The sequence below is a fragment of the Mugil cephalus genome, chromosome 1 (assembly GCF_022458985.1).
Source record: "Mugil cephalus isolate CIBA_MC_2020 chromosome 1, CIBA_Mcephalus_1.1, whole genome shotgun sequence".
NCBI classification, from domain to species: Eukaryota; Metazoa; Chordata; class Actinopteri; order Mugiliformes; family Mugilidae; genus Mugil; species Mugil cephalus.
Window position 1 is genome coordinate 20,047,412 of NC_061770.1, and position 23,111 is coordinate 20,070,522.

General features: G+C 47.7%; 1 protein-coding gene across 3 annotated transcripts in view; it reads left to right on the forward strand.

Moving 5' to 3' along the window:
• prdm16 (PR domain containing 16) overlaps window positions 1–23,111 on the forward strand; it is a 173,258-nt gene that overhangs the window by 57,731 nt on the left and 92,416 nt on the right. For all 3 annotated transcript variants that reach the window (XM_047579019.1, XM_047579035.1, XM_047579026.1), the window contains exon 2: window positions 1,178–1,650. In XM_047579019.1, the coding sequence (XP_047434975.1) occupies window positions 1,178–1,650 (473 nt within the window). The remainder of the gene's footprint in view (window positions 1–1,177; window positions 1,651–23,111) is intronic.

Genomic DNA, 23,111 nt, shown 5'->3' on the forward strand with positions numbered 1-23,111 from the left:
GCTCTTTTAAAAATAACGTCCGGGCCTTTTTATAAGATACATTTGTTAGCGTTACAGGAGATGTATTTAACTTACGAATAAACTCAAAATAAGGCAACTTATGAAATGGCCCTCGTCCTCGTGAACTTTCGTGCGTGTATTTTTAATTATGTCATGTTGCAGTTCCAGTTAAAACCGAGCCAGCTACGACGGGCTTGTCAGCGGGCTGGGAGAAGGAGAAGGAGAAGGGGAAGGAGAAGGAGAGAGCTTGATTGGAAGCACTCCTGCTGTAATTTTGGGCCTAGTTGTCCCACTGATTGCCAGTCCCTGTGTTTAGATAGTAAAACTGTAGTGGTGCTTTGAGTAAAGACACCGGGACAGCCTGGAGATGAAAAAAGAAGGAGACGGACACTGATGTGCTCAAGCAAACACACACACACACAAATAAATATGGGACTGGAACGATCAGCGTAGAGTAACGTGACGTAAATTTGAATTCAATTCATGCTGTTCGGTAAAGGCAAAGTTTCTGCTTGTGTTCAATACTTCAGATGTTTGGTTAAATTATATATATAAAAGCGCTGTTAATCTGTAGTTGAACCTGAAATGTTAAGAATGCACCTTTGCAGTGCTCATCCTCGCTCCCACTCGCGTTGGACCGGTGGGATCTTTGAGCGTAGACTCAGGCGCGCTGTCGTTTTCCTGGATGTCACAATAATAACTGGGGGCATGGCTCACCAGGTCAGTGACAGATAGATTCAACCATTACGTGTAAGATGAGTCCTGGCAGGACACAGCGGCTGCGTCCCATCAAGGACTTGGCCAACTTTGCGTTTCTTCTCTTCGTTCGTGTGGCTGTTCTCAGATAACCTCTGAAAAAAAAAAAAACGAACAAAAAAAAAAAAAAAAACTGTGGACTAAGCAGTTTGCAGCTGCTCGTGGATAAGTATACCTTTCTGAGGACTTGTGAGGCATTTTCTTATTGCGCCGTGTGGTTTTAGATGCCGGGAGGTTGAAGCGTATTTCGTAGTTTTGGGGCCAACCTCTGACGTTGCAGATGTTGCAGAGGTAGCAGCATAAATTTGTCTGCTTACGACTATGTTTTGCTTTTCCCTCTGAAATGTCGACGGTAGAATCTGTTAACTTGATGTTGGTTCTACGCCGTATGTTAACAAACGTCCCTGTCTCTGTCTCCCAGATGACAGTGAGCCAGTGGACAGCATGTACGACACAGAGGCCGACCTCCCGGGTTTAGCGGCCGGCAGCGGAGGCGGTCCCGACAGCCCAGACGACGATGCGGAAGACGGCATCATCAACATGTCCCCGCTGCCCTCACCGACCCCTTCACACCCGAACAACAACCACCACCACCACCACCACCTGCTGCACCCCCACATCTACGCCTCCCACCACCACCACCTCCACAACAACAGCAGCAGCAGCAACGACCAGGACTTCACCACACCCAAGGAGGGCTCGCCCTACGAGGCGCCCGTCTACATTCCCGACGACATTCCCATTCCCGGCGAACTGGAGCTGCGGGAGTCCTCTGTCCCCGGTGCCGGCCTGGGCATATGGGCCAAGACCCACATAGGCGCCGGCGAGAGGTTCGGTTTCCACAGCGCAAAGCATCATGGGGCCACGGGCAAGGACGGCTCCTTCGGATGGGAGGTAGGAACCGCCCCGGGCTCATTTGCTCATTGTTTGGTGTTTATTCCTCGTGCAATTTCACCGCAACTCTTTTCCACCTTTGACCGCTTACGTGTTTTATGGCACCGACATAAAAGAACTTGAAGTGAAGCGGCCCTGAGGAGAATGAACAGAAGAGGCCGCTCTTCGTTCACACCGTCCCATTGCCAGCCATCACACCTCACGCTCACGAGCACATATCTTACCGTCGGCATCGACGCCCCTTCCATTTGCATCCCCTAAAAGACTGGACCTCATCTATGATCCGTGCACACACACACACCACACTCCACACACTCTGCTCTCATCCAGCTATGTCAGATGGAAAAATCTGGCTGATTAGTGGAGGTATCAGCTTTTCTGGGCGTCGGTCTGAAGCGAGCCCACTCATTTGGTCACGCCACCCGATATGGAAATGGAAGAAGCGTGGCCCGGTGCAGCGGCGGCATATTGAACTATTAATTTTCATTTCAACATGACATTAGAGGATATTGAAGTTGCTTCAGTAAGCTCATTAGGGGCAAAAAAAAAAAAAAAAAAAGGGAACTCCCGGTCCCGGTCTCTGTCTCTGTCTCTCTTCAGAGAGACTAATCAGAGATGAAATATACTGGCCTGCTTTTCATTTCACTGACTCCTTGACTGTTCACATAGGTCTTTCACATAATCTCATTTACCGTTTGTATGTAAAGGGGAATAGGGATTTGGACAGGTCGGAAAGGACGTGATGTGCAGAATTAGACACCAAATTTCCACCTCGTTTTTAAAAATATACTAAATAATTGTGAATACTGAGAAGATATTTAATCCATTTTTTCTTTTTTTTGCTTTGCTTTTAACATGTTTACGAAATGCCAAAGATAGTGCCGCAGCTGAGAGGTTGGTTACATTTGGTTTGGTTATGTGGTTTCCGTGTCTTCTACGAGAATATTCTTGGAATATCTCTGTAAATCTTGATTCATGAAAATAGTCAAATCCCTCCCTGACAAGATTCTTAAAGAAATCTCACAGTCGTCTCAGTCTGAGTTTTTCGCTCTGTTTGCTTCCCACCAGTTGTAAGAGCATGCAAATGATTAAAGCGCGCAGGCACACGCTACGTGGCGGCGTGCCAGGCTGGACATTCTCCGTTTTAAAGTTCATATTATGGCTAGCCTTTCGGGGTGCAAAGGGCTTCTCTCCAAAAGCTACACTTTCCCCACAGCTCTCATGTTTTCTCTCAGTTTTCCTCCTCCTTCCTCTTTCCTCCCCAGACACCGGGGCTAATGCATATTCATCAGCTAAGCTGCAGCTCTTTGGCTCGTAGGAATAGGCCACCTTCAGCTCTAAAGAGATACATTCACAGATGTGCTCACAGACGTGTGCTGCCTCATGCGCTCACACCTCCGCCGTGCAAAGGAAGAGAGCTATTTAAGTATGCAGTACGCTCAAGTCTGTTCTTGTGACCACTTCAAGAAGGAACTGTTTCTCAGAAGTGTGAACGAGAACACGAAAATAGTTGCCTTTTTGTCAAATTTTCGTTTCTGAAGCCATGCATTCCAGCAAATACGTGAGCTCAGATCAGATTCTATCGCTATCACGTTGGAAAACACGATTTTCAAATCATGCACGCCGCCGTTAGCCTGGGGTCACTTTTGTTCCCCGTCAAGGTAAAAATCTTTGCCGTTCGCCTCCAACTTGTCAAAAGTGAACAAGTAATCCATCTTCTCTTCTTTCTCCTACTGAATGGTCATTGGAGAGCTCTCTCCGGTTCAGGCTGTACTATTTTCTTAAGATATCCCGTCTGGTTTGGGGCTGGAAGCCTTCAGAGACTGTCCTCTCCCAGACTCTTATCACCAATAGTCATAACAGTCAGCCAGTTGATAGCCATCAACAGACTCCCTCAGGAGTCCCGCACACCCCATTTCTCCTCCATGTACTCTTCTACTCATCTACTGCCTCTGGTCTTAGACAAATACACAGGCCGGAGAGCTGCAAATGTTTGACTAAGTAGAGAAAGATGCTAAAAGAAACGAGAGACTAGCGCTGATTAATGAGGATGAATAGATGGTGAAAAACCCAGTAGGAGTCTAACACGGCTGAGAAAAACTCCATGGACACCGTATGTGTTTAAGAGGGAGAAGCGTGTTATGATAGATAATAAGCGCTCTGATTGATGGTGTTGTGTGAAAACCTAAATCCATCCCCTTAAATAACCTTGTTATCTTTTCGGAGGATCAAAAACAGTTTAAGTGCGTTGACTACAGCCTTGCGGATTCCCATAACTCATTATGTTGACTCTGCAAGCATTGAGGTCTACCAATGAACCCAAACAGCTCAAAGATCACATGATGGATACCTCTGTGTTCTCTGGATAACCGTGCGGAAGCGCAGACCGGTCGAGAGGAGCGCTCGGGTAAACGGAGAGGGAGAGCGAAAGAGTGGGAGCGAGAGAAAGAAGAAAGGAAACGCGTAGAGGAAGCCCGCTATTGTCTGTCCTGCGGCGTTGGGACCTGGAAGAGGTGTTAACTCAGACTCATTTTTGCGAGACGGACAGCTCAATCTAAGAGCTGCTTCGCTGCAGGCCATGGCCATTCTCTTCTGTCTCAGACGCCCTCTCTGGGCCGCCACTGAGTCATCCATTTAAAAACCATTATGCTTCCCCTTTAGCACAACATGATAGAACACCGGGGCCCCGGGTCTACTGTCTTGTGTGTGTGTGTGTGTGTGCGCGTCTGTCTGGCTGTGTGTGTGTGTGTGTGTGTGGGACTGCTAAACCCTCAGGACAGGAAGGCCTGAGCAAGCAGAGTGAGGCGAGGCCCGCAGAGAGTCCAGTTTGGGGATCTAACTGTCAGGGTGACTGCTGCTATTATCTGGCGCGTAGATTGGGCTTGCTTGTCTATTGATAGCGACATGTCACCATACAGTGGCTGGAGGTATTGTGTTCTCCGCTGATTGGCACCGAGTGGACTCGCTGATCCAACTCCCTCTGGTGTCGCGGTGGCAGGAGGTGGTAGGGCTAACGCGTTCGAGGATGCGTTCGGCAGAAGCAGAGCATATCAACGGAAATAAAAGCTGCACATTAACTCCCACGAAACAAGCTGAAGGTGTTAAATTATCACTCAGAAGAATGAAACTGCGCAGTCCTTAACGGAAATAAGAGGGAATTAAAATTTCCCTTTGTATTCAGACAAAGTGCAGCCGAGCCCGCTGCACGATGCATTAATGGTGTTTACACCTTCTCCCTGTCTTGTGATCACTGGGCGTATGATTGCGCCAATGAATCACGGCTTTTGAAACTCCTCCAGCGCTTATTAGCTTTGTCTTTTCCCTTGAATGCTTGATATGTCGAGAGCCACACTTCAGGTTCTGCAGCACATTCTCACCGACTGTGAAAGGATGGACTCACGTCCTTTTCACTTTTAGACAATAGCTTAATGCCAGTTAAGCTCCTAAGTCTTGACTCAATTTCATTTTACCGAACGCGAGACCTTTGAGGTGTTGTGTATCCTGATGATTAATGAGGTTACGCCACTGCAAGGACCGTTTGCGCGTTTAAAATTTTAAGGATGTGTGCTCATGTCGGCCTTTCGCGTCAGATCAAAAGACACATGTGTCAGAGCCCGTGTCCGCCCCGCAGCCATGTCAGCCTGTTTCTAGCAGTGGACCTTGGGATGACTTTGTTGCCAGGCAAACTTCTTTCTCTCCGTCCCTCATTCTTGTTCTGTTTACTTTTCGTGGGGTGATTTTCCATATCAGTATCATTCATCCAGTGATGTGTGGAAAGAGGCGAAAAGAATGCTAGCTCTTCTGTTTAGCCAGTTATTTGCTTAGCGATAGGCTAAGACGTCTGGCGGGCACTCTCATGTCGCCAAGGTCCTACGTGACAGATACCTATCCAGCCATGGCATGATGTATCTTTCTCGCCCTCTGTAAGGCACTAAAGCTCCACCTTGACAGCTCACTTTTCACACAGATGCTGTGCTCCTTTTGTTCGCGACTTAATCACTGAGCTGAGCTAACGTCCTTGTTTTTGAACGTTTGGGAGAAGAAGTCCTGGCACACCCTGACACTTATCTGTCCTGACCCACCTCTTGCGTCCAAAACTGTTTGCTCGCCTTTTGTGCTCCGCCGAAGGAGGGCAGATGGCCAAGTTCTTATGCAGTAAGATATCCCCATACAACATTCAAGGTGCAGCTCGCAACTTGTCTGATCTGTTTGCGTTTCGCAGAAAGGTGTTCTTTATCTTGACGTTTGATCCGCAGGGAGACTGGTACTGAACTGATAGGGCAAAAAGCTCGACTGGAACTGCATGAAGACAGTAGTCACATCGAGCGAAAGGGACTGTGCGAGGCAGCGAGAAAAAGAGAGGGAGCGAGATAACAAGAGTCGTTTCCTGCTTGATTTGACTAATGGGCTTTCCAGCGTTCTCACAGTGGCGGTCATGTTCTGACGTTTCTATTATGAGCGTTGCTTAAGATCAGGCTAACATAACACGCGAGACATTAATCCCGTATAAATCCATTTCTTCATCAGTTCCAACAGTATTTTTAGTTAAACCCCCACTGTGTGGGACTATTGTATAGCATGAGTGAAACTCATACTCAAATGGGGCCATTATCATGTCTTTTAGTAATCAAATCAAGGCCATGCTCTGATGAGCATGGCCTTGAGCTCCGAGTGCTTCTCCTTAAAGCCACTTAGGAAAAACAGCGGGCCTTGTTCGCTTAACCTCCTCAGATCTAGTTCAGTCAGAAAGTGGAGGATAATTAGGTATTAAAAGGTCAATTCACCGAAATCACAAAAAAGAGATTTTTCCTCTTAGCCTTTGTGGCATTGTACACTATAGGTCTGAAGTTATTTGTGAGCTATCCACCACTGAGACTTAAGCCTTCACTATGCAAATAAAATTAAAAAAATAAATAATAAAAAAAAAACATATAAAATTTAAAATATCTGCCTGGTTTTCAGTCTGTTTCAGTTAAAGCTTCACAGTAATGTAATGTTATATTTAACAGACAAGAGTCACGATAGTTAATTGATAACAAACATGAGACAGGAAACACAATATGTCCTAATTACTGCTTCAAAAATTAGTTTTTACGAAAACAAATCCTTTAGGAAAAAAAATCTATATTTCAAAACCTTTGTCTAATCCTACAACTACATGTACGTGTGCTTTGCTCTCATACTCCTCTTGAAGGTTATGGGAAATCATTTGTTAACATAAGGAGCTAGTTTGGCACATGCGCCCGTCGTCCCACATCGTAATGAAAGGGATATCAAACCTGCGGTTTCTAATAACGGTATTGACCAACAGTGTGCGGTTTTCTGTCATCATTATTTGACTCTGACAGAAACCCCAAGTTTACACACAGAGCAAAAACACCAGAGAGAGAGAGCATAACACCACAAGTCCTGGGCCCGGGCTCTGTAATATCTTCCATTCACGTTCATTTTATGTAGGTTTTAAACATGCCATTAGCCAATTTAATCCAATTTTCCCAGCTTTCGGAGCACTCCAGTGGAACAGATTCCATCTAATATTAAACATATGGCCGCTGTTGCCCCTAGAAACACCGCAGCTGAGCTGTGTTTTTGTAAGAACCTGCTAAAGACAAGTCTCCCGTGTCCCGGCGCAAACCATTGTCAATTATCTCCAATGAACATTGTAATTGATAACGAGGAAGCGGGGCAGCAAATTAAATGTCAGGTTTGATTAGGAGCCAGATGCCTTATCATTTGTTCATAACTCGTTACCAACATCTGTTAATTAGTTAATAAATTAATCTGCGGGGGCTCAGATGAAAGGTGCTCGGTGCTCCCGAGGAAGTGCACGGGGCAAAGTCGTCCGTCTTTGAAGGGAGTAGAATTTGACAAATATTGTCCCTGGGATTTGGACTGTTATTATTTGGTCAATGGTTTCAGACCTCAGTCGCTCGGGCCAAGCATTCTCAATGGAACCTCTTGTTTGCCTGAATCCCCTCTCCACACACACACATGCGCACGCATGCACGCACACAATCTCCTCACGCATTTGTACCACAATGCCGTCCTTTATTGCATGAGGTTTCTCTGTACAGACATGCTTTAAGCATTAATTTAAAAACTCTCACATTGGTCCGTCAGTCCTCTCCGGTGAAGCACAGGTAACTCCTGTCCCATCCGCCTCTACCCCTCTCTCTCTCACTATGTATCTAGCGAAACCCCGTCGTTCATCATCGCCTTGATGGATGGTCCCATCAGCCAGGGCCTCGGGGCAGAAGCAGACAATTACATTGCTCTTTGCCACGGTGGAAGACACTGACATTTGTCAAACGCTGTTTATGCTGGAACACTGGATCTTATGAGTAGGTGACCTCTTATCCGTCTCAATATTTGCGTGCCTATACGGCGCGTGGCCGCTGTTGGTTACAGATCTCTCTTTGTTTTGTTTTTTTTTTCCATTTTATTTACTTTTCCTCTTCATCTCACTTTAAATCTCAATCCCTTGTGCTGCTTAACATTTCTGTGACTCAAGCAGGAGGTGGTGACCTATTAATCAGGTTCCCGTGGCTGTTGTGATTGCCATTTTCCATAATCAGATACACAACATGGCCCAAAAGCTTTGGCTGTAGAAATACTTATTTTCTTTAACTCCTTGCAGTTCCCAGCGCTGCGATGTGGACCTCGGCGCGTAGCGCTGAGCCCGGGAGGAAAGTGAAGCACGCGGCTGTGCCTTTTAATTACTTTTTATTAGGTGCAAAGACGAACGTTTCGGCGCAGCGTGTGTGTCTTCGTCAGAGTCGAGCGGGACGGCGTATAAAGGGCCCTCATAAGCATATGAATAGCTGCGGAATGAGAGGGAGGGATCTCGCCGAACAGTCCTCCGGTAATAGTTTAGTCAGTCTTTCCTTTCTTGGATTCTCTTTGTTTTTTAGGGGTTACATATGAATTTGATAGATATTAATGTCCTGTGCGTGTTGAGCGGGGCACAATGAGATACGACGGGAACATGTGCAGGCATATAAACGGCACTTCGGCGCTCGCACATACATCCGCGCAAACATACGGAGACACAGGCAGACAGGAAAAATACATTCTCCCGTGTTTTTCTTTCCCCTACTCGGTCATTTAGAATAACAAGACGGGAGTGAGAAGCTAAGCGCGATGACGCCATTAGATCTAAAAACAGTGTTGAATTGTTGAAGTGTCAAACACACCGGGACGTCTTTACTTTGGAAAGTGTCCGGAATCGCTCGAGTGGTTTTCGCTCATTTTCTCCACCACTGTCACTGGGAGCGGGGCCTGGCGTCTCGTCCGCGTGAGACAGCGCAGAGGGGTTTGGCGGGAGTCGAGATTTTGCGGAGGTGTGTTATTGTGCGTGTGCTCACACGAATGTTCGGCGGCCGTCGTCGGATCTGAACGTAAATCTTAATTCACGGTTGGGGCGATCGCGTCAAGTAGACAAATAGCAGTTCAAAGATTATTATTTTAGTGTTTTATTTTCATTATCCGGCCCACTGGTTAAGGAGACGGGACATTTTGATGTGTATTGTAAAGCGGTTTTAATGTTGATGTTTCTTATCGCCGTCATCGCATGTACAAACTAGAACCTTTGCACAAGCTTTACTGGATTGTTTATATTAAAATATTACATCTTTTACAGCTACATGAATTGAATCCGATGTGTATTAGAATTTCCTTTTAGTTAATAGTGTTTTTTATACGGTTACTAAAAGAAAAAAAAGCTTAAACTAACTTGTGAAAAAAAAAAAAAGAAAAAAAGAAACTAAGCTTTTTAATACCGAACGCAGAGATAAACAAGCAAGCGTACAAATAAATGAGCCACTAAGAACAAATCGGTCCATTTCATGGGCAACAATAACCAGGCTATTAGTCTGGATGTCCGGAGAAGGAAAACAGGGTGAAAGAGGCTAACTTGGTTTGTGCAAATCTTCTTAGCGGGCCGAGAGCCGTAAGCCGCAAGCTTCTCAGTCATTCTGTCCCTGATAAATGTCATATGATTCTGCTCTGTGCCACCGTTTCTGGAGAGGAGGAGAGCTGGTGTCGATGCAGCTGGTACACGGTGGTACCCGGCATGCCACCTCAGAAGAGTGGAGGGAAGAAAAAAAAAAAAAAGAAAAAGAAAACAGAAGCACATTTGGCCTTTGAAACTTTTTAGGCCTCTGCCATGTGATACTGAAGTTATGCCAAACAACAGAGCAGAAGTGTGGTAATGTTGTGGGAGGCTGTGACTGACGCTTGGTGTATGCGACAGGAAAAGTCATAAATTACCATTATAGCACGTTTTTTTATAGGCATGAGTAAAAAGTCTATATGTTTTTTTACCGTTTCTGTAGCAGTTCAACATTTACTTATTATTCAGCGGTTGATATTAATCACGTTTAATCCTAATTCATGATGAACTCTTCGTCGCTTTGTTTGCTGTTATTTTATTCATTCAGTGACAAAGCCTGCTCCCCTCTGCTGGCCGAGAGCTCACAATGCTGCTCTCTGGTGCTAAGCACTTTTAACTTTGTGTGACTGACGTTTTTTTTTTTTTTTTTTTTTTTTTTTCTTCAGAGAGGGAGAGGCAGCACATTGTGTTGTAGAAAAACACACAACCTTACAGTATGAAAGCAGGCCGGCTAATGCACAAAGCGCTTGCATAGTTCTTCTGCTCTGTGAGGTCACAGCTACTCAAGTAGAACAAGTCGGTGCTTTTCCAACCCTTCTTCTTCTTCTTCTCCCTCTCTGGGAAGCTTTCATGTGTTTTTTTACGACGTAATGCGCACCGCGTGCTTTAATTATACCAAAATCACACACTCGAATCTTCTCTTTTGTGAATCATTGATTTTTCCACCCTCCCTTCTTCCAACCTTATGTGGCCTCTCTCTCTATTTTCTGCCCTCCTTCCTTTCTTTTTTTTTTTTTTTCTCGCTCCATCCTCCTCTTTTCCTGGCCTCCGGGGTCCCAGTGCTTCTAATTCGGCCTTATCAGTGAAGTAATTTAGCTGCCACAGCTTGGGTTTCTGTCGCGCGGCGAGTGGCCCCATTGTCCGGCCCCGCTGTTGCTGAGATAAACCCTCAGATTGAACAAAGTCCGCGCTGACCTTTACAAACTCCCAAATCTCGTCGCGTACACCCCTCCGGCAGAGATTCTCTCCGCCTCGAGCTCTTTTTTTTTTTTTTTTTTTTTTTTCCTTTCGGGTGGCGGGGCTCGGGGGCACATACATCAAATGGGAGGAAGAGGCCGGACGAGCGTGCGTGTGCGTGTGCGTGTGCGTGAAAGAGCGAGAGTGCGTGTGGGGTCAGGGTGGATCGAGTGAGCGTGAGATGGACAGGGGAGAGGGATTAAGATGGCTGACTGAGCCTGTCTATATTTCCAATGGCACTTTGCTCTAAGAGGGAGGCAGAGGAGGAAAAAGTGCACTGCAAACAAAGCGCTCAAGTGTGCATTTTTCTGTCTCCTTCAGACGGCTAGAGGAGGCTTTGGTGGGCCGCGTTCTCGGTCCTCCTCGCCCTCCCGCGGAAATATGATTTCTTTGATGTAAAAGTCAGTCAGGATCTCGCTTCCCCGTACGCGCGGTTGATGTCCCTGAAACGGCTCGTTGAGAGAGCGGTGACAAATGCAACCATTGAACCCCGTGTCTTACCTCCATTGTTATTTATCATGTCCTTTCGTTTCCTGGCAGAAAGCCCAAGAGGAGCCTGTTGGGATTTTTGCTTTGACCCACAGCAAAACGACTGGAGTAGAACGGTTGAAGCCAAGTGGCTCGGGGAGGGGGGAGTGTGTGTGTGTGTGTGGGGGGGGGTCAGTGGTGCGGTGCGGTGCGGTGTGGCGGGGAGGTTCGGGGTACAATTCAGCAGAAGTACCCTCTCCATTGTGAACCACTGTCATCCTTCAGAAGCCACTCAACCAGCTCTCCACCACGCAAATCCTCTCTCCTCTCTATTCCGGCCGTCTGTCAGTCGGTCGGGGAAGGGACCTCATCAAAAGGTCTTGAAGTTGGGGATTGGGGCGGGTGCAGGGAGGCAGGGTGGCGGGGGAGAGCAGAGAAAGGGAATGCTGTTAGTGTGTTCGGTGCGGTGTTGGTGTTGGTGTGTGTGAGGGCGAGTTGTGGTCAGAGACAGGTACAGGTGTGGGGTTTAGCGGAGACATTCTGCACCTGTCTCCGGTGGCCCCCGGTGTGCATCCCACTCATCCCTCCCTCGATCCATCCCTTTCCCTTTCCCACCTACCCGTCCCCCCACCCTCGCCGCCCAACACCACCTGCCTACAAGCCACCGCCAGTGTTCCCAGGGAGATGAGCGCTACGGAGAAGAAGGCCCACAAGGGATTAACTTTTCACATGGCTGGGAGTCCTCGTCTCAAAAGACCTGACAACCCCAGACGGCTTGATTAAAAAAGAAAAGAAGAGAAGAGGAAAGGGGGGAGGAAGGGAGGGAGGGAGGGAGGGAGGGCATAGGAGGAGGAGAAGAGGGGGAATTCTTCACATGATGGCCCTGAGAGAGGGATTTTGGATATTGGGTGTCTTTTTTTTCTCTTCGCCCAAAGCCCCCATGTCTTGGTTGAGAATGAGCAAATTGTTCCTCCTGTTCTCTCGCCAGTCGCTGTGTTGCTTGGCCCAGAAGATGTGGGTGGGCACCCGCACACATTATTGACTCCTCGCAGGAAATGTCCTCGAGTCTAAAAGAAGAAAATCATGGGAGGAAGTGGTGGCTTTTGATTCTGCTTTTCATCTTCTTCTTCTTCTTCTTCTTCTGCCGCCAAGTGCTCGAAGGAACCAGAATATTCAGTCGCCGGTTCTTGTCCGCCACAGTGATATGATTCTATCACGCTTCATTATTTATTCATCCATCATTAATGCATTATCAAAAGCCCTCTGTTATTCTGTGTATGTCAGCGTTGCGTTACAGTCAAGGAAGACGTTGGCAGAGAGAGTCGGCGAACCGTTGCCGGCTTAAACTTCTAGTGTTCAAGTGGCAAGGCGCCCTATTTCCCCTCACTCTATCCCAGATAAATTGGGCATCTCAGGTTTGTCTGTGAGAAAGAGAGGACAAAAATCAAAACAAATGCTCCCACTGAAGTGAAGATGGGAGTAGGGGTTGGCTTTCCTCTCTGGCTAACGGATCAGCAACTCAACCTAGCGGGACAGCGGGCCACTTAATACCTCCCATCTTGTCCAGGTAACAGAGTGGCCCGACAGGGAGGTCAGGGAAGGTAGCAGGGTATCGTTTTACAGATCACCACTCACCCTCTGGCTTCCTCCGCATGGCTCACTTACCCTCTTCTCATCTCCACTGCGGGGGATACGCTCGCCCTCTCCTCTTCCCACACCCCTCAGGTGGGATACAGACATTCATTGAGAAAGCTTTCGTGGACGTCCACCCGGTTTCTCTGGAAAGGTTTGTGGGGATGAACCGGCAAGTCACACCGACAACAACACAAAAACAACCCGATATTTCATTATACTCTTGAATTATATATTTGAATTGCAAGCAGCAAAAATAATTAAACAATAGGAATAAAACATGAAAGATGCGACCATGCAGGTTTAGAGAAAATACTTTAAGTGTAAAAATAAATAAATGCTGCTTACAACATCTGCTGTCAACACGAGTACCGCAAAGAACAAGAAACTCCGTATCCAAGGGCCGACTAACACACTCAATTAACCCTTGATATCAGTCACAGATTTGTCATTAATCATTCTCCTTACCAGCCATATGGCCCCAAACTCCAAGAGCCTCTGAATCTATTCTGTGTGCACTTGACCTTGCTGATGCACCCAGGGGGAATACATAAGCTGGATTCAGTCCTCTGGGTCGCTGCGGAACTTCCTTCTGGCCTTCTGGGTGAATACATGAGCTCGCGGGTAGATGAAACAGCCCCTGTGATATTGAAATAGTCCACAGTGATAGTGAATCTCTCTTTAAAAAAAAAAAAGAGAGAAATTAACATATAGAAAATTAAGAAGAAATACAATACATGCTGCTTGCAAAGTCGAATTATTGTTTGAGGCTATCTACAGTATAATAGGAGTAATGTCTTTTGGACTAATGCGCAAAGGCCGTGGAAGTTGTGGGCAAATTTTACGACTATTCCAGTTTCACAGCATGGGCATCAGGCTGCACGGTGTGTTAATGTGACAAAAAGTGAGAGGAAGTATGTAAAGTATGTGATCTCTAATGATATCCACTCAGAACTCGGACCCCCGCCATTCCTGAGGTGACAGAACAGATATGATACACCGACTCACATCGCTCCGGCCCTCACACTAAATCAGTATCCAATCAGCAATTCTTTGTCTGAGCGCTCGTTTCCTGCAGCACGGCTGTCATTAAGTGACTCATTTTGGCCATCACAGGTAGGCCCACATCATAGCCCACTGGTGGCTTTTAATGGGGAAAGGCGTCCTTTCTACTGTAATGCATGCTGAAGTAGCCGGGGCTAATGCGACCCCTATAGTTTGGCACCACATTAGTGCCAGAAGACCCAGCAGTGAGCCTTTAACCTGGGGACGACAGGGCCATGATTATGTTCTCCGCAGGGCAGGCTTGGCCCAGAGGACACTCGGCTAGACACACAAAGGGACATGCATACAATGACTTGCGCAGACATCTGGGTAATTATGGGCTTACATTTTCTTAGTTATATTTTCAGTCGCGTTATATTAGAGAGTTCCAGCTCACGGTTTCGGTGCAGATTTAGACACAACCGTGGTCCTCTTTGAGGGATTGATGCAAGCAAATGGAAAGAAAATAAGCACATACGGGAATAAGCACAAATGAGGGAACAGGTGCACACACACACACACACACACACACACACACAAACACACAAAGAGTCGGGGTCACATACAGTTGGCACACTTCCTGTCTCATTTTCTCTTCACCGCTGAATCCGTACTACAGTTACCATGTTTACTGTCTCTTTTCACTTACTAACTCTTTCACTCACTGTCTCTTTCACACACACACACACACACACACACACACACACAGGTTCAGTCGTATTTCAAGATAATTCTCTCTCCTCTTGCTCCTCTTGTCTCAGTGTCCTGCGCCTCCAGACACTGAATGGACCACAGGGAAAGTTGATCTCACAGACACATATTCACACACACACACACACACACGCACACACACTCACACACTCACAAAACTGCGTGTGGTCCCACCGTTTCAGTCCTCACCAGGTTTCCTAATGCTTCATCAGGTCCCATGGCCGGGGTCCTGGACTTTAGGCTAATCTTTTAAATTCCTCACTGTTTCGGGCTCCTTTGTCTCATCACAAGGCCCTCGCCCACCTTTACTCGCTCTCTCCTCCGCCGTTTCCCTTTGGCGGATTTCACCTTGTTGTTTTCCTCCCCATCTTCCTCTCCGCTTTATTTTCTTTCCCTCCTTTCCTATATCCCCCCCTTTGCATAATTCAAATCAGAATCCCCATGTGAGTACCTTGCTCTTGACCTAGCTTAGAAGGCTCCTGATTGCTTTAATAGCAGTCCTTGGACCTGGAAGGTGGGTGTCTTTAAGGAACTCTGGCGAGAATGGTGTGTGTGCAGTGTGTACTACCGAAGGGTGGTTGATTAGAACTGACCTCAAGAGTGTCAGGAGAAAAAGAAGTACAAATATGCAAAGTGGGCGTGTGTGCTTGCATAATTGGGGCAGAGGAGAGTGCAGCAAGGTCAAGCAGAACAAATGGTCAGTGTAGTGAACTCTATAAAAACCACCACGTATGTATGCGCGTTTTAAGGGGCACTGGTCACTTTGAGGTTACAGAAACGACCGCGCGACGGAAACAGTTGCCAGCCCCTTCTCTGGAAGTGGAGGCTTACGGTTTGCAGCGGGGAGCTCCGAGATGGAAATTAGCAGAAGCGTGTAAAGTAAAGCGACACAGAGAGAAGACTTTGTCGGCTTACCCTCGGCAAGTAAGATTTAAAATATCAGTTGGCGTACACAAAAAGTACAAAAGCGAGCTGACGTGTTCCGCAGAAGAGGCACAAACATGCACAAGGCTAAGTCCTTCAACAGCGGGATTGCCCCGGCATTAGCCAAAGTCAGGAGGCCCAAAGTAAGCCCTGGCTAAGGCTGGGGTGAGGCCTGTCAAACCCAAAGATTGAGTTTGAATTAGGTCCACCATTCAGCGCCACTGAAAGGAGTTCCTGAGCCTCCTATTCTCTCCCAGCAAATTGGGAGGAAATCTGGCTATTGTGCGGAGTTTTGAAGAGGCTGGTGGCGGGGAGAGGGCTGCACACTGCGCTTACCTATAGATGAGAGCGGGGACAAAGGGTCCCGGGACGTCCAGGAGAGGCTTTGAAATCTCTCTCGGCTAGAGACGGGAGGCAGTCTGGAGTAGCTCCTGGTGTGGAAAAGGTCAACAGTTCTCAGCCGGCGGAGACAACAAATGAAAAAAGGGATTTAACTTGAGGGTTCCGCAAGGGCGGAAAAAAGATATGAATGATTAGAGCGAAATTACAAAATAAGATTTGCATAATTTGAAAATAGCGACTGGAATTATTCAAGTCTCCTTTTAGTGTGACATTTTTAACACGTGTTATGACAGTTAGCTGGAGCGGCGGCTTGCTTCAGTATCAGACGTTCGCTGCGAGCTTTTAATATAAGCTGATGTCACGGGCTTTTTTTTTTTTTTTTTCCCGCGATCGGCCCGAATTCATCTCACTTTAAATTAGTTTGACGAGAAAATGAGCGCAGCGACGTCCGCAGAAACTCCTCTCGCCACCATCCAGCTTGGCCTGCGTCTCCGCTAGATTTTATTTTCCGCCGCGTATTCCCGGCGAGTACGTGCGTATTACATTATCTGATCGCGGCGAGGTCCGTTCCCCAGCTTTCAGCCGAGCTTCTTGTGCGTGTGTGAGTGTGTGAAAAACCGAACAACAAAGCAACTTGTGACGACGACGACGATGATGGGTGTCTTTTAGGAACACTTTGATGGATGAGGATTGATGTGACCTGTGTTAAATTGTGTGTGCCTACATGAGGTTTTTTTTTTTTTGCGTATGAGAGAAGACAGACAATCCCTCCGGCTAAAAAGGCCAGGGTTTAACCAGACACACACACACACACACACATACGCTCGTTTTAATGGGCAACGTTACTGCAGCTACCCTCTTCCTGATCAGCAGCGCAGCCCGGGGCTCTTCCGGAGTCTCTCACCCCAACAAGAGTCCGGCTCCACCCCCTCTCCCTGTCTGGACCACTACACCAATGCCACCCCTCTCTTCTTATTTTCTCCCTTCTCTCTCCCTGTCCCTCTCTCTCATTAATCAATGTCAAGCTGTCCAACAACAAGGCCAGCATTCTTCCCCTGCCTGCCTCCTCGGTTCCTTGTATATGTCACTGCGACCCTCCCCCTCCACCGCCGGCTCAGCGGCCACCACCGTCCTTTCACATGGCCGCCTTCGGAGCTGAAACGCGGGCCCTCGCGGCCAACATGAAAGGTTGTTCGGCAAAAGGAAGAGAGAGAGAGAGGGGAAAAAAAAAAAACGAGGAGGAGGCATTTCTCTCACTTGTGTCTTTTCTTCCTCCCTTTTCCTGCCTTCTTCGAACTTGAGGGGGGCGGCGCAGAAGAGGATGCCCTGGTCGTTTACATAATTCATGGGAGACGTAAGAGAAAAGAGGCTGTTGAGGAGTCAGGAAAAAAAAAGAAAAAAAAAAAGAAAATTTTAGGATGAAGCGGCCTGGGAGGGCGGAGGGATGTGCGTGCCAGCCTTTGTGCCCCCGGATTCATCTTCCCCGCTTCTCTCCATTGATCACTCCCCCCCCCCCTAACACACAGTCATTGTCCCATGTTGGTCATTAACCTCTGCTAAAAGTCAGCCACCACTCTTCCTATCAAGACGTGTCTCCGTAGGAAAGAAATCATTTCATCATGTCTCGGCAAAGCAGGGAAATAGATCTTTCATGGCCGTCTTTTTTTTTTTTTTTTTTTTTTTTTGCTGATGTTGAATTTTTGATGGACACAGCCGACGCAAAAGTCATTAACCTGAATGTACTGCACCTATCGAGGAGGAGAAAGGGAGCGGCGCGGCTTTGACGAAATTAAACTTGATTATGTTGAGGCGATGCTGACGTTAGCCGTAAGGACGTGTTCACATAACATTCACTCGTGTAAGCCCTAAAAGCAGCACCTGCAGCACTTCTGTGCGTCCCGTGGGCCGTTTGTCCTTTTCCCCCGTTACGCATCTGTGTCCACCTGATCTTCACAGGCTGCGTTTCGTCTATTTTTATTTTTCCGTGCCGTATTTCCACCATTAACCTGAAAATAAGTAAAGCCAATCACAGACCATCCCGTCACTAATACCCCTTTTAAACACTTAACTGTCCACGTTTACATTGAATAACGAGGCCGCTCCTTGCATGAGCTCCTCGGCGCGCTGTTTGTTTACAGAGAAGCAGATTGCCCTCCGAATCAGCAGTCATTTGTCGGGGAAGGAGGGGGGGGGGGGGCTTAGAAATCCCTTTTTCTCTCTTTGCGCTCCTTCCCCGAGCATCTGTATGTATTTGTTGTACTAATGAACGGAACAAAAGTTTCCGGAGGCCTGGTGGAAAGGGGTAAACGGTCTGTGAGCGAGAACAGCCACGGCCGGCGAGGCTGAAGCGGGCTCCTCTGAGTGGTCACTCGCCGTTAGGCCGACAGTCAGGGAACAGAAGACGGCCGCGGTGATGGAGGGTTGACCTCTTCTCTCCTTTCTCTTGCCTTTTTTTTCCCCTCCGTTCCCTTCGCGAGCCTTCTCCCTAGATGATAGATGACCTTCCCTCTCATTCATGTCAAACGCTCTTGCCCCCCCAGACCCTACGAGGTCACATGCTTATTGTCCACACATGTGCACACGAACTCCACTTTCGCAGCAACCCGAAGACGGCTTTTCATCTGTGCCAGCGGCTACTGAGACTCAGTCATGAGCACATATATATACAGATAGACACACTCGGTGTCGCTCCCGCCGAGACCTTTACCTCCAGGCAGCAGGTATGGATTTGTTCAGAGTTGGAGTCGAAAGAATGGACGGATCAGGAGAAGGGCAGGGACGGAGGTGGAGAACGAGGAGTGCAAAACAGACACTGGGCAGTAAATTACTTTGCCAATCAATCTTCCCCCTGGGTCACCCTCGATGAAAGCTGTCCAAACTTTCCCCGAGTGCTAAGTAACCCTCCTACAGTTCGTCAGTGGAAGGCTGGCAAACGGGATGGACAAACAAGTGGCAAGATTAAATGTTGCTGGGAGGAGAAACGTAAGGAGAGGGAAACAAAACAGAGGTCAAGCTCGAGAGGAAACTTGCCGCATGTGTCGAGGCAGCGGGGCGGCGCAGTTTGGTTTTAAATAAGAGGGAGAGATGTGCAAGCGGGGATGGAAAGAGACACTCATAATGTGGAAAACTGTCAGGGAAGGGTTGCACTGAGGAATGCATCCTCTTTCTGTCTTCGATTTGGGTTCAGAAGCTTCTGCCACACACACACACACGCGCACACCCACACACACCTAAGCTCATAGGTCTTCATGGGTGGCATGTCAGGGTGACACGCTGTGACTCAAAACATGTGACACCTCCCAATTACGGCATCGCGTAGGGCTCAGACCGCAGGGATACTTTTTTTTTAATTTTCCCCTCTTCTCGCAACAGTGGCGTTAAGTGGCACTACCACCGCTCGCACACGCAAAATGCGCGTAATACACACAAACACACATGGCCGCATACACCCATAGAACTTTTTTTCTCTTTTACACTTGTTCTCTGGCAAGTTACAGAGCGTCTCTGCCCAGAGCTGTGAAGGGAGGCCGAGGGCTGTTGGGAATGTTAATTTGGTAATTTGTTGTTTTATATAAGCAGAGGAGGGATGGCGGTGATGGCGGTGGTTGCAGGGCACACAGTCGGTGTGTTTGTCTGCCGGGAGGAGGGGGGGGGGGGTAATTCTGGGTGACAAGGTCCGGCTCAGTGATGCAGATGACTCCCGACCAAGTTATTTTTCTTCGAGAGAATCGGGCAAAAATACCATGACGGTCCGAGAGCAAGGAGCGCCCCATGCCCATAGAAGGTATCAAGATGTCTCCGATACATAGCTGCCCTCCTCCTTCTCCTCCTCCTCCTCCTTCTCCACCTCCTCCTCTTCACATCTCTTACACTCAGTCACTCTCTCCTAGATCTGGGATGGTGGCCAAGTGCCACCAAGGACACTAAGGCTAATAAATCATCCTCATTTCAACATCTGTCCGGTCCCAAAGGGCTGCCCACTGCCGCCACCCCACCCCTTGTGAAGATGGGTCCTTGGCTTTTATTCGTCTTTCAGCATCCCCCCGCTGACACCCCCTCCCAGACTGACAAAACGTCTATTGTCCCGTGCCCAAGTGAAGAAGAGACCCTCTTTTCCCTCTTTGACAAAAGCCGTCTGAAGCCAAGATGGGGACTGCCAGTCGAGATGCCTGGGACCCTGCAGGGGTGCCCCCCCTACTCCTCTCCCCCCTTCCACTTTTCTCCCGCCCTCCGGTTCATCCATCCCCTCGCTCTCGCTCTCTTTTTTTACTTTTAATACTCCCCTCCTGTGGGGGTCACTCGCTCAGCTCACCCCCCCACCCCTTTCACACTGGTGAACTCTCAGCCTCGCATAAAGACATCAAGTGACAGCAGTGAGAGAAAACAGCCAGATTTGGCAGAAAGAGATATTCGACATGGCTGTCAGTGGCCATTCTGCATGCCTTTTGTTCTCTCGGGTGTAGTTGAAATAGATAAATAAACAGTCATAGGCTGAAAAGCCGGGATCAGAAGCTTGTCGCATTTATTCATATTGAGCGGAGAAGAAAAAGAGGCAAAAACCTGCTGCTGCCAATTAAGGAGAATGAGACGAAACTCACAATTCACAGTGTTTAGACTTGTTTTCACGACTGAGGCTAAAACTAAGCTATTCAGGGTTTTTTTTTTTACGGTTTTCTTAGAGGTGGCAGAAGGTCTTTAGCATTGTGGGTGTCTCCGTGCGGCAGAGATGATCTGGGAAGTTGTCTTTGGACTCATCAGTTAAGGAGCGCTCTCGCCACGGTTACTCACGAGGCTTCATTCGCTGTGAATGCACACTGCTTTTTCCCAGCACCTCCAACTCACCCCCAACAACAGGGAGCACCGCCCACAGCGGCGCATGGGCCAGACTCCAGCCATGTTCACAGGACCGTCTGCATATAAAGAGCAAAGTCACACCACCTTACAATTTCCAAAACAATAAATAGATGCGTGTCTCAACGCACTCCATAAATTCCATCTGCGCGAAGTGAATACGTTTGATGAGGTGCTGCTTGTTATTGCTGCTTTGTTGTCTCAGTCTCCAGTGTTTACCGGTGGGCTTCAAATCTTAACTTCATGCAAATGCTCTCATTTTGCAGAAACTGCTCAAGCAGTGAAGAACATTTACCAACAAGGTCCTGTGATGAATTAGTCAATTAGTGTTGGTGGCGTTTTTTTTTGCTTCATATTTTATTCTGAATTATGTAAATGGCGCCACTGTAATTAATGTTTTTTTTCTCTCTTCTGTTTTGTAGTCGGGTCATTATGCATGGAAATGTATTTGCTCCTAATTCAGAGTTTCGAATGTTGGCTTATTATAAGTGGCAGGAGAATTCTGTTTTGACGTTTTTCATATATTTATTTTTATTTTATTTTTTTGCCATTTTTCCAAACGTGGTGATGTCACTTTCAACTGAAAAACAAACATGAGCGTAAAAAATAAAATTTTTATTATAGCAACAAAAAAAAAAACAACAACTTGTAATCTGATTTTCCGCTCCCAAGTAAATCGCATTCCTTCACCGCTCCTCTCTGCAAAACATTTAGATTTCCAATTAGCCACAGAGAAGAATGGCTAATTTACCGCAGCACGCAGGCGCCTGATGTCTCAATCTGCCTGGTGTCAGCTCTGTGAAAAGGAGCACTCTGTACCCATGCAGACACACACACACACTCATAGAGACACACAAGCCCATAAAAGAAAACAAGCTGGACTGAGTGTGAGGGCTGCGAACAGATCAAATCCAGCACGAGGGGGAGCGCAAGAAAAAGTTAAGAGTTTCAAAAAAAAAAAAAAAAAAAAATGAAATAATGATTCAAAACAAATAAGAGAAGCACACTTTAAAAAATTCGCGAAGAAGGGTCTTATTGAGGCGCTGGAGCAGCAGGACAGGCAGCAGTTCAGAAGTGGCCCCAGATTGACTCGTCTCAGAGTGGACAGCCAGCCAGCTCCTCCACACAACACCCACATTGTCCGCCGTGCCAACGAGCCGGAGCAGGGCTCCGCTCCTCGGGGGGCTGCCTGAGACGAACACATTATAGATACATGTTAGCCTTGGCCCGACCTTCTGTATACTGTGTGAGGCATTCAGCGGAAGGGAGACAGAGGAAGGAGGGAGGAGATGAGAAATGAAACACATATGGAAGTTATTGAAAGCTGCAGAACGGATAAGTCTATTTCGACAGCTTAACGGCCTCAGAAAACGTCTTAAAAAGTCTTATAAAGAGAGCGGCCGTATCGCTCTCGCATCTAGAGAAGTTAAGATACTGTGAAACGAGATATACTGTTTCTGCGCGGTGGGCATGGGAGTAGGGGGGGGGGGGGGGGGTGATGATAAAGGGGGAGATTTTGTGGGACGAGATGCTTGCAAGAATGCGCTGGCCTCGTGAGCTGGTAGTTTTTGGCTTTGATTGTCTGTCAGAACGCGCCTTCTGGATCTTCCATCTTTTCCTTTGTGCCTTACGAGGCCCCCGTTCTCGTCCTGATGGGAAACCACAAAGCTGCGGCGCTGTCATGCTGTGTAATGGTCACCGGCGAACGGCCGAGCCTCCTCCCTCGGCTCTGATGAGGAGAGAGTCTTGTCCGTCTCCCTCGAATCTGAACATTAGTGGCACAGGCCTATTTATCCTGCCTTCTCTTTCCCAGCCTGCTGCTACTACTACTACTACTACACACACACACACGTAGTTCTGCACAAAAAGTTGTTGTTTCGGCTTTTAGCTATCCGCTGTCATTAACCAGAGGCCGGCCGACTGACTGACACTCCCCCCACTTTATCTACGCATCTGCCGCCAGTGCCTCATTCACTTAGGGCCCATCAGCGGCCACGGTCTTTATCTTGCCCAGGGCAGCCTTGTGATAACACTGTTAACAACAGTAATGTGCGGCGTGAAGGAGCCACTGAAGCTGCCACTGTCGGGGTTGAATAAGTGAGGTCAAGGGCTTTTAACATCGAGTGACGTTCGCGCCCAGTCCGCTCCATTCCCCCCCCCTCTTTATTGGCGTCATACTCCGGCGCGGCGTTTCTCATATTTTCTCCCTTCAATCTCTTGTCCATCTTTTTTAGTTTTCTAACCCCTTCCCTTGTTCCCTGCTTTCCAACGCTAACAGCGTGGGGGGAAAAAAAGAAAAGAGGGGAAGAAGAAGAAGAAAAAAAAAACCTGACAGAGCTGAGGAGGACTGAACGGGGCCTTC